General features: G+C 35.3%; 1 protein-coding gene across 1 annotated transcript in view; it reads left to right on the top strand.

Moving 5' to 3' along the window:
* The first annotated feature begins 1,969 nt into the window (after positions 1-1,969).
* LOC112009672 (UPF0481 protein At3g47200) overlaps positions 1,970-12,661 on the top strand; it is an 11,469-nt gene continuing 777 nt past the window's right edge. Inside the window, 2 exon segments of the mRNA XM_065772593.1 lie at positions 1,970-3,312; positions 9,856-9,861. Coding sequence (XP_065628665.1) covers positions 2,236-3,312; positions 9,856-9,861 — 1,083 coding nt within the window. The 5' untranslated portion in view covers positions 1,970-2,235.

Raw genomic sequence — 12,661 nt, 5'->3', positions numbered from 1 at the left:
AGTGTTAAACTTTTTTTTTTTTTTGGACAATTTCAAGTAATTATTCAGTACTAGCACTTACTCCTCTCATAATAAACTTACTCCTCTCATAATAATTGATCTATTAATTAAATTCATGATGCAATCATGGCGGCTCTAGGTACAGTGCAGAGGTTCAAATGAACCACCCTAAACCGGGCCCCAAAAAAAAAAAAAAATAGATATAATTTTTTAATTTGACCCTCCTAAAGTATAATTTTGAACCCCCTAGATCTTTTTTTTTAAGCCTAGCTTAAATCAACTTGAATATAATTATCTTGACAATATTTTGGTCTTTAAAAAAAAAAAAATCAATAACAAACCAATTTGATCTAAAATATGGGAGAAAAATTAGTAAGCCTAACAATAAAAGTATAAATTTTTTCATCTTAAATCTTAAAAAAAAAAAAAAATCTTACCAAATTTGAAATAAACTAATACATAAAAGTTTATTGTATTTAGATCTCACTTGGAGCTCACTTAACAACAATAATTCATATATTTATTGTATTTAAAAACAATAGATAATTTTCATGATTAATTCATATGCTTGGAGTCACTTGTTTCTTAGCAACAATAATTAGTATCTTTATTGTATTAATTAAAAATATGCAATAAATTTATAGTTTATCTTATATGAGAAGTGTATGTTACTAACGAAAAAAAAAAATCAATAATGAGTTATTTGTTTCGATGTAAAATATTTTTTGGTAAAATATTTTTTCATTTTCAAGCGTTTGATTGCATGTAAATATAGTTAAAGCTGTAAAATATTTTCCTTTAACTAAAACTGTGTGCGTAAAAAAACGTGTAAAATATTTTACAAAAATCTCACAACCTCATACCCGACTCTTTCTCCCTCTTTCTCATACTTTACTCATCCAGTCTCACACTTGCCCAAACCAGCGACAGCACCCACGGGCATGCCACTCTTCGCTCCACTCAACCAGCACCCTTTGTTGCTCTTTGCCTCCATTCTGGTGGCACCACCATCAGATCTCGACTTGTTTTGTCGTCGGAGAACTCACCACGAGAGGCCCGAGGTCGCCATCATTGCCGCTCTGTTGCTCGTTGCTTAGATCTAGAGATCGTTTGGGGTGTGCGTTGGCGTTGGCGTTGCACGTTTTCAGCCTTTTTTTTTTTTTTTTTTTCACGCATCCCAGCTTTTCAGAGACAGTGTTACTGATTTCAGCCTTTTTTTTTTTTTTTTTTTTCACGCATCCCAGCTTTTCAGAGACAGTGTTACTGTAGCAACACTGTTGCGACTACTGTTCATTGAACAGTAGCCGCAACATGTGACTTTTCCACCAACTTTTACTGTTTACGGACCTACAATTTTCACTTTTTAACAACTTTTTCATTAAAAATGGGTCCCACGGTACTATTTACACATTTAAAAATTATTTTGCTACAGTATTTTTCAGTTTTCAGTTTCAGTTTTCAGTTTTTAGCTGTATCCAAACGGGCCCTAGTTTCAAATCTAGAAACATTGCTGCTAAGATCTCTGATCTGGAATCGCTGAGAGTGAGTGGGTTTTTCGTTCCTTCACGATCTGGGTTTTTTGGATGGCTTGGGGGTTGCAGTGGGGGCTAGGTGGGTTTGTGGGTAGCAGTGGTTGAGTGGGCTGCGGTGGGTGGCAGGCTTTTTGTTGATTTTTTCTCTTCGGTTGTGATTTAGGTGGCTGGTGATGACTGCGGTGATTGGGTTTGTGGTGGTTGGTGGTTGTTGGTTTGTATTTGCATTTTCTAGTATTGAGCTCAATCCAAACACTTCGAAAATTTTTTTTTGAAAATATTTACATGTAAAGAAAATATTTTACATCGAATCAAATAGATCTAATAACAATTTATCATAAATAATTTGTTATCAAAATGTTTTAAATGTAACATTTTTCATATTTTATTCTCTTTATTGATACATGCTGTGAAAAATTTTGTGATAAAAAAATCATATAGACCGCAATATTTTCTTTTTACCCAAAATGCATCTTTTTACTAACCCCTGTAAATATATCCTAGAGCTGCCTCTTGATGAGATCTACCATGTAAGAAGAGAAAGTATATTTATTATGATGGGAGTACCTAGTAATTCTCAAAACAGCTTCATACTTTCATCAGTCAAGTTTTGTTTACAGTTTTTACTTTTTAACTTTTTTTTGTCATTCCTGAAGAAGCAAATTAAGGAGGCAAAAAAGGAACAGGAAGCAGAACCTAAAATATGGCCGAGAACGAAGTAGATAGTGCTGCAATTGATGCAGAATGTTTGGTGCATTCCATAAAAGCTCGGATGTCTCCAGATCTTTTCATGTCACCTAATCGTTGCATCTTCAAAACCCCAACCATACTTCGAGAGCTTAATGAAAAGGCTTATGTGCCTGATGCATTTTCTATTGGGCCTTTCCACCATGGCGAGCCGAAGTTCGAAGAAATGGAAAAAATTAAAAGTAAGTATTTGCAAGGCCTTATTTCTCGATCACTCCTTCCAGACGAAATGTTGACAAATTTAATCAATTCAATCAAAGATGTGGAGAGAGAGGCTCGTGAGTTTTATGCTGGGCCAATTGTTTGCAGCCGAGATGAATTTGTAGAAATGTTGGTGATTGATGGTTGCTTCATTATTGAACTATTTTGCAAGCAGGTTTTTACGGAGCTTAGAGGGGATAATGACCCAATTTTCTCCACGGCATGTATGAGGCAATTTCTAGCCCATGACTTGATATTGCTAGAAAACCAAGTACCTTGGATAATACTGGAGCGTTTGTTTAACTTGGCCATGCATCTTATAGACAACAACGCCAGGCAATTTCTAGCCCATGACTTGCTAGAAAACCAAGAACCTCGGATAAAACGGGATCATTTGTTTAACTTGGCCATGGATCTTACACACAACAACGCCAACGCTGCCCTAATTGGACTGGTCAAATCCTTTGTTACTAAGAGTTTGGGGATAGACCTTCTTCCTGCTCACCCTCCTAACCAAGAAATAAAGCATATCCTTGACTTGATTAGAAAGTTGTTGGTTTCATCAACTCGAGCGGATGAAGATCCAACGGACTGGACTACCTTGCCCTCTGCTACAAGCCTAGTAGAGGCTGGAGTGAAAATCAGAAAGGGTGAGTCCAAAAGTTTCTTGGACATAAAATTTGATAATGGTGTCCTATACATCCCTCAATTAGAAATTCAGGAGACAACAGAATCCTTCTTTCGGAATATCATCAGCTTTGAACAATGCTACCCAAATTGTGAACCTAAATTCACTTCCTACGCTATGCTTCTAGACAACCTCACTAACACTGTCGAGTAGGGCTGTAATCGGTTCGGTTCGGTCGGTTTTTTTTAATCCGACCAACCGAAACCGAAATTTTCGGTTTTTGAAAATCTCAACCGAAACCAACCGAAATAGTTGAAAAACCGTCGGTTTCGGTTTGTTTCGGTTTCGGTCGGTTTTTCGGTCGGTTTCGGTTTTTGGGCCTACAGTTTGGGCCAGTTGGGCCTTCGATTTTTTTTTTTCTATAACTTCTCTGTTTGGGCTTTTTTTTTTTAAAAATGCAGTATTCAAGTCTCTTTTTTTTATGATTTTTTATGCTCTAATTAAGTCTTATTTAAAAACCTGTTTTGGGCCTTTGTTAGGAACCAGTTGTGGCCCAGATTCAGGCATTCTCTATTTTGGCAATGGCCATCTTTGGGCCTTTTTTAGCTTTCTGTTTTGGCCCTTATAGCCCAGATTCGGGCCTTTATTATTTTGGCCATTTTTGGGCCTTTTTACACATCTATAAAACATTTTACAAACAAAAAAAAAATTACAACCTGCTTTTACTCAAACATAAATCCAGAAATACACAATCACAACCTGCTGCTTTTACTCAAACATAAATTCAGAAATACACAATGTCAACCTGCTGCTTTTACTCAACATAAATCCAGAAATACACAATCACAACCTGCTGCTTTCACTCAACATAAATCCATAAATCCAAAAATACACAATCACAACCTGCTGCTTTTACTCAAACATAAATTCAGAAATACACATAATCACAACTTGCTGCTTTTACTCAACATAAATCCAGAAATACACAATCACAACCTGCTGCTTTCACTCAACATAAATCCAGGTTTTTACTCAACATAAATCCAGAAATATGTAATCACAACCTGCTGCTTTCACTCAACATAAATCCAGAAATACACAAACACAAACACAACCTGTCAACACAGATTCATAAATAATCTAGAGCAAAAAATTGCTCTAGTGCTCAAAGCCTCAAAACTAAGCTGTAACTTGTTACAAACACCCATCAAATACAAACAAGATTAAAAAAATAAATTGTACAAGTCAAAATAAAATAACTAGTACATATTTAGTTACTTCATTAGTAAAAAAAAAAAAAAAAAAAAGGAAGAAGGAGGGCTTGGGATGTTCTGGCGTTTGGAGGAATGGCAGGGAAAACAAATGAGAAAAGAAGGATAAAAAAGAAAAGAGGAAGGGTACGTGTGTGGAGGAAAAAAAAGAGGGGAAAAAAAAAAAAGAAATGCCGTGTGTGGAGGATAAAAAAAGAGGGAAAAGAAAGGAAAAAAAAAAAAAGAAATGTTATCACAATTTTTTCACAATAAATTTTAAGTGGTAGGTTAGTATTAGGTAATATTGGTGAGAAAAAAATAATTTTTTTAGAAAGAGAAAAAAATAATTTTAATAGTACGTTAAAATTAAAATTTGTATCAATTTTTATCGCAATATTTTCACAATAAATTTTAAGTGGTAGGTTAGCATTAGCTAATATTGGTGAGAAAAAAATAATTTTTTTAGAAAGAGAAAAAAATAATTTTAATAGTACGTTAAAATTAAAATCTGTATCAATTTTTATCGCAATATTTTCACAATAAATTTTAAGTGGTAGGTTATTATTAGCTAATATGAGAAAAAAATAATTTTTTTAGAAAGAGAAAAATTGATTTAAGTATATGAAGTAGTTGATTTAAGTATGAAATAAACTCACATAAAAAAAAAGTATGAAATAAACTCTCTTATATATACATTGTCCTTTTTGGTAATTTATCCCTCAAACTACCACTTTTATAAGTGCTAGTCAAACACTTAGCTTTTTCAAAAAGCACTTTTTAACAGTTTTTACCAAACACTCAGCTTTTTGAAAATGCACTTTTTCATTATGCACTTTTTAAAAACTCAACTTTTTCATTATACACTTTTAAAAAAAGCTGAACCAAACTCACCCATAATGAAACTTGAAAAGTGAAGGTAAGGACTAAGGACAAGTCTTTTCACTTGTCACCTCATTTTGAATTAAGGCACCGTACAATCAAGATGTTAAATAAGGTACCGTACAACAGCTGGAGTTAAAGTTGCGTTTGGGATTCTTCTTCTGACTATTATTTAATTGTTGGATTTTGTTAATAAATGTTTAACGATACACAATCATTTTTATTTTTGAAAAATTTTTATTTGAAAATTGAGAAAGTATTAACAGTTTTTTTAATTTTTAAGAAAATATTTTTAAAAATTAATGGTTTAATGTGTGCCCTAACACATTAACCAGGCAGCTTCTTTTTTTCTTTTTTTCTTGCTGAATATCAATTTAGCTTTTTCTAAGGACGAAGCATATAGTTTTAGATAACTCAGTTTATGTTATCATGCTCCTATGATTAATTTTCCTTCAATATTTCAATAGATAATGCAAGTAATGTCAAGAACATAATATTTATCAAAACTGTTATATGATTTGTTGTGATTGACCATTATTTTTATATGGATTCATTTTATTATTAGCAATAAACTCATTATTTTCACTTGATCTATTACTAGTAGATCATATATGCACTTATGAAAATGCTGTTCTTTGACTTATTGAGTCCATTTGGATTGAACTTATTGAGGGCGTTTGGGTTCGGCGTCCACGTTTATCATTTTAGCGTTTTCTCTTCTTCTTCTTCTTCTTCTTTTTTTTTTTTTTTCTCCTGCGCATGAACAGTAACCTCACATGGGTTTACTGTGCAGGAGACAAAAATTACTGTTCACGCACTGTTCATCACTATTCACTCACTAAAAAATATTAAAAATGGGTCCCACGATACTATTCACACATTTAAAAATTATTTTGCTATAGTGTTTTTAATTTTCAGTTTTCAGTTTTAGTAACAATAAGTTTAATCCAAACAGACCCATTGTTGCTGAAACTGAAAACTGAAAACTGAAAACTGAAAACGGACCCATTTTTTTTCCTGCGCGTGAACAGTAACCTCACATGGGTTTACTGTGCAGAGACAAAAATTACTATTCACGCACTGTTCATCACTGTTCACTCACTAAAAAATATTAAAAATGGGTCCCACGATACTATTCACACATTTAAAAATTATTTTGCTATAGTGTTTTTAGTTTTCAGTTTTCAGTTTTCAGTTTCAGCAACAATAAGTTCAATCCAGACGGACCCATTGTTGCTGAAACTGAAAATATTGTAGCAAAATAATTTTTAAATGTGTGAATAGTATCGTGGGACCCATTTTTAATATTTTTTATTGCGTGAACAGTAATTTTTGTCTCTTCACAGTGAACCCATGTGAAGTTACTGTTCACACGCAGAAAAAAAAAAAAAAAAGAAGAGAAAACACTGAAATGATAAACGTGGACGCCGAACCCAAACGCCCTCATTATTACAAAAATAGGAAGGAAATAAAGGATGTTATATACTAAAAAGTAAATCTTCATATACTAACCAAGTGTCTCGCCAGCCCTAAACTGCTTTCCCTTAGGCCAGCTAGCAGCGTTGAAAGTCCAACCACCTAAATCTCCAACAGTGTAGGTGGCTGCATGAGCCATCTCAGAGTGAAGCACAATTATCAACATGCACAGAAACACTGTGGCAACCATTGCACTCCCTCTTCCCTGAGCCATTTTTTTGGTTAAAAACTCAAACTTTGAGAGAAACAGAAGCTAAAGCATGAACCAAAGTTTGCGGGCTGCAACAAAAAAGAACAGACGTAAAACAGTTAATTTGTGTAAGGCCTGTAAATTTTAGGAGCTAGTCTCGAAACTATAGCATCATGGAAAATTAGGGATTATAAGAGCATTCTCATCAGGTGTGCCAAATGCCAAATATTTGGCGTTTGGCACACCAAAAGCTACTGTTTAAGCTTCATCAGATGTTGTAAATGTTCTATAATTATAGAACATGCTACAGTACCGTCTCAAATATGAGATGATATGGACCAAAATGCCATTTCTGTATATTAATTTTTTATTCAACATTTTCTCTCTCTTCTCATTATTTCCTCTCTCTCCAGTCGATGCTCTCTCTCTCTTTCTTCTTCAGATCACCCTCCCTCACCCTCAAATCAGCAGCGATCAAGCCGCCATCACCGATCAAGCCGCCTCATCGTTCTACGTACGCCATCATTCAACGGTACGGCGGCCTCACCGATCAACGGTAGACCATTGTTCTCGCCATCGCCGATCTCGGGTTTGTGCCGATGGATGTGGATGTGGGTTGGTGGATGTGGGTTTGTGCCGGTGGTGGGTTTGGGATGTGGGTTTGTTTGGTTCGATGGACGTGGGTTTGTACCGACCTCTGTTGTTGTGTTTTTTTTTTTTTTTTTTTTTTGAGGTGGCGTTGGTGGATGTGGGATTGTGCCGGTGGTGGCTGTCGATGTTGTTGCGGCAGTGGCTGGTGGTCGTTGTTGCAGCAGTGATGGTTGTGCTGTTGTTGTTGTTGCCGATGATGAGAATGATGGAGAGAAATTAATATATTATTTTAATGAGTAATAAATATTATTTTAATGTATAGAATTGAAGTATAGAACATCTGATAAATGACATGTTATAAAATGGTGTGTTAAAATGATAAAGTAGATTTTTAGTGTTGTAAAATGGCATTTTTTATGAGAGAGCTGATGAGAATGCTCTAACATCAACATGGGGGAAAAAAATAGAATAAAGAAATATAAATAGTGAAACCGACATGACCCTGTTATGGGGTTGGATTTGGTTGAAAAAGCAAAAGAATACAATTTGCCAATAATAAATGTGGTTGCAAAAGAACGAACGACATTACCAACAAAAAGTAAAAGCTTTATGTACAATAATCTAGAAAGCACCGACGCGGCTCCAAGGTCGCCGCACCAAAGTCTGTTTTTTAATATTTTTTATTGCGTGAACAGTGTGTGAACAGTAATTTTTGTCTCTGCACAGTGAACCCGTGTGAGGTTACTGTTCACGCATAGAGAAAAAAAAAAAAAAAAAAGAAAAAAGAAAAGAAGAGAAAACACTGAAATGATAAACGTGGAGGCCGAACCCAAACACCCTCATTATTACAAAAATAGGAAGGAAATAAAGGATGTTATATACTAAAAAGTAAATCTTCATATACTAACCAAGTGTCTCGCCAGCCCTAAACTGCTTTCCCTTAGGCCAGCTAGCAGCGTTGAAAGTCCAACCACCTAAATCTCCAACAGTGTAGGTGGCTGCATGAGCCATCTCAGAGTGAAGCACAATTATCAACATGCACAGAAACACTGTGGCAACCATTGCACTCCCTCTTCCCTAAGCCATTTTTTTGGTTAAAAACTCAAACTTTGAGAGAAACAGAAGCTAAAGCACGAACCAAAGTTTGCGGGCTGCAACAAAAAAGAACAGACGTAAAACAATTAATTTGTGTAAGGCCTGTAAATTTTAGGAGCTAGTCTCGAAACTATAGCATCATGGAAAATTAGGGATTATAACATCAACATGGGGGAAAAAAATAGAATAAAGAAATATAAATAGTGAAACCGACATGACCCTGTTATGGGGTTGGATTTGGTTGAAAAAGCAAAAGAATACAATTTGCCAATAATAAATGTGGTTGCAAAAGAACAAACGACATTACCAACAAAAAGTAAAAACTTTATGTACAATAATATAGAAAGCACCGACGTGGCTTCAAGGTCGCCGAACCGAAGTCCGATGCGGCGTCCGGTGTCTGACTTGTCGACTCTCCCCTTTTTTCTTTTTCTTTTTTTTGGATTCGCGCCAATTCGAGCCAAAACGGGCTAATTCCGACGAAAACGAAATCCAATACGGCCACCGAAACATGCCGAGACGGCCGATTCCGGCTGAAACGGCCACCGAAACAGGCCGATTCCAGCCGAAACAGCCGCCGAAACAAGACGAAATAGGTAGTGGCTGCCATTCTTCTGCTTCATGTGGCCTTGTGAGAGGAAAAAAAAAAAAGATGAAAGAAGAATAAATGTACATAACAAAAGGATATAAATTAAGGGGTGGAAAAGTCAAATATTTAATTTGGGTGGGCTTGGAAATTGAAAAATGAGTAAAAAAACCTTTTTGAAATGTGGTTTTTTGTTTACAATTATCAAAAATATTGATTTTTATTAAAAACAAATCATAAATAATTATTTTTTAATAATAAATTATACCATTTATTTGATTTTTTTATATAAAAATATTAAATTCACGGTATAAAAATATTTTTAATAATTTTTTAATCGCCGAGTCCCATCGCACCCACATCCACCTTTTTCAAAAATTGTCGAGTCTTGCACCCGCATCTGCACTTGAGTCCCGAAACGCACCCGTGCTTCTTAGGTGAACATTGGACTTCAAGTCTTTAAATGATTGTCAGACTGTGCGACGAAGAAGTAAAGGAGGAAAGAAAAAACAGCAAACCAGATCAACCAGAGAGAGACACAGGAGTAGACTCACTCACCTGTCGCCGAGTGTGTTGACTATCTGCCTAGATGCGGATCTACTGCAACCTAATGTCTGCGACTGTGTGGCTGGTAATTTTTTGAAGATGAAGAGGGGACTTCCCGCCGTCAACTCCAAAAGTCCAAAGTAATTGAAAAAGGTTTTTGAATAAGGATGGAGCAAAAATTAGAGCTTTTAATGTGCTCTGCCACTGGTTCTAATAATTATGTAGAGCTTACTGAAATATCTTCTCATAATTTAACTTCAGATTTCGTGATGGGTCTACATGAACTTATCTTTTTTGTAGGATACTAAAGGCAGTCATAAGAATAGTGGTGAAGCCTGCAACAGTTGCACTCTTATCTGGTATATAATTTAATTTTAACCAGTTTTGCCTTGCATTTGAAGTACTACTGCCATTATTTTAGAATAATTTCAAAGGAATTTTCAATTTCAAAAGCAAGGCAAGGGAGTTAATAAGCAGAATGTAATTTCTCTCATTCATATTTAAGGGCAAGACAGATCCTATGTGACTGGCTTCCAAGAGTTCAGAAAACATTTTGCGTCAGTGTTAAACTTTTTTTTTTTTGGACAATTTCAAGTAATTATTCAGTACTAGCACTTACTCCTCTCATAATAAACTTACTCCTCTCATAATAATTGATCTATTAATTAAATTCATGATGCAATCATGGCGGCTCTAGGTACAGTGCAGAGGTTCAAATGAACCACCCTAAACCGGGCCCTAAAAAAAAAAAAAATTAGATATAATTTTTTAATTTGACCCTCCTAAAGTATAATTTTGAACCCCTTAAATCTTTTTTTTTAATCCTAGCTTAAATCAACTTGAATATGATTATCTTGACAATATTTTGGTCTTTAAAAAAAAAAATCAATAACAAACCAATTTGATCTAAAATATGGGAGAAAAATTAGTAAGCCTAACAATAAAAGTATAAATTTTTTCATCTTAAATCTTAAAAAAAAAAAAAAAAAAAAGATCTTACCAAATTTGAAATAAACTAATACATAAAAGTTTATTGTATTTAGATCTCACTTAGAGCTCACTTAATAACAATAATTCATATGTTTATTGTATTTAAAAATAATAGATGATTTTCGTGATTAATTCATATGCTTGGAGTCACTTGTTTCTTAGCAACAATAATTAGTATCTTATATGAGAAGTGTATGTTTCTAACGAAAAAAAAAAATCAATAGTGGGTTATTTGTGTGCGTAAAAAATCGAGCGTAAAATATTTTACAAAAATCTCACAACCTCACACCCGACTCTTTCTCCCTCTTTCTCATACTATACTCATCCAGTCTCACACTTGCCCAAACCAGCGACAGCACCCACCGGCATGCCACTCTTCGCTCCACTCAACCAGCACCCTTTGTTGCTCTCTGCCTCCATTCTGGTGGCACCACCATCAGATCTCGACTTGTTTTGTCGTCGGAGAACTCACCGCGAGAGGCCCGAGGTCGCCATCATTGCCGCTCTGTTGCTCGTTGCTTAGATCTAGTTTCAAATCTAGAAACGCTGCTGCTAAGATCTCTGATCTGGAATCGCTGAGAGTGAGTGGGTTTTTCGTTCCTTCACGATCTGGGTTTTTGGGATGGCTTGGGGGTTGCAGTGGGGGCTAGGTGGGTTTGTGGGTAGCAGTGGTTGAGTGGGCTGCGGTGGGTGGCAGGCTTTTTGTTGATTTTTTCTCTCCGGTTGTGATTTAGGTGGCTGGTGATGACTGCGGTGATTGAGTCTGTGGTGGTTGGTGGTTGTTGGTTTGTATTTGCATTTTCTAGTATTGAGCTCGATCCAAACACTTCGAAAATTTTTTTTTGAAAATATTTACATGTAAAGAAAATATTTTACATCGAATCAAATAGAGCGTAAAACTTATAACAATTTATCATAAAAAATTTGTTATAAAAATGTTTTAAATGTAACATTTTTCATATTTTATTCTCTTGCTTGGTACATGCTGTGAAAAATTTTGTGATAAAAAAATCATATAGACCGTAATAATTTTTTTTTACCCAAAATGCATCTTTTTACTAACCCCTGTAAATATATCCTAGAGCTGCCTCTTGATGAGATCTACCATGTAAGAAGAGAAAGTATATTTATTATGATGGGAGTACCTAGTAATTTTCAAAACAGCTTCATACTTTCGTCAGTCAAGTTTTGTTTACAGTTTTTACTTTTTTACTTTTTTTTGTCATTCCTGAAGAAGCAAGTTAAGGAGGCAAAAAAGGAACAGGAAGCAGAACCTAAACTATGGCCGAGAACGAAGTAGATAGTGCTGCAAGTGATACAGAATGTTTGGTGCATTCCATAAAAGCTCGGATGTCTCCAGATCTTTTCATGTCACCTAATCGTTGCATCTTCAAAACCCCAACCATACTTCGAGAGCTTAATGAAAAGGCTTATGTGCCTGATGCATTTTCTATTGGGCCTTTCGACCATGGCGAGCCGAAGTTCGAAGAAATGGAAAAAATTAAAAGTAAGTATTTGCAAGGCCTTATTTCTCGATCACTCCTTCCAGACGAAATGTTGACAAATTTAATCAATTCAATCAAAGATGTGGAGAGAGAGGCTCGTGAGTTTTATGCTGGGCCAATTGTTTGCAGCCGAGATGAATTTGTAGAAATGTTGGTGATTGATGGTTGCTTCATTATTGAACTATTTTGCAAGCAGGTTTTTACGGAGCTTAGAGGGGATAATGACCCAATTTTCTCCACGGCATATATGGGGCAATTTCTAGCCCATGACTTGATATTGCTAGAAAACCAAGTACCTTGGATAATACTGGAGCGTTTGTTTAACTTGGCCATGCATCTTATAGACAACAACGCCAGGCAATTTCTAGCCCATGACTTGCTAGAAAACCAAGAACCTCGGATAAAACGGGATCATTTGTTTAACTTGGCCATGGATCTTACACAA

The sequence above is a fragment of the Quercus suber genome, unplaced genomic scaffold (assembly GCF_002906115.3).
Source record: "Quercus suber isolate HL8 unplaced genomic scaffold, Cork oak 2.0 scaffold_61, whole genome shotgun sequence".
In the NCBI taxonomy this organism is placed as follows: domain Eukaryota; kingdom Viridiplantae; phylum Streptophyta; class Magnoliopsida; order Fagales; family Fagaceae; genus Quercus; species Quercus suber.
This window is presented reverse-complemented; position numbering and strand designations above follow the sequence as displayed.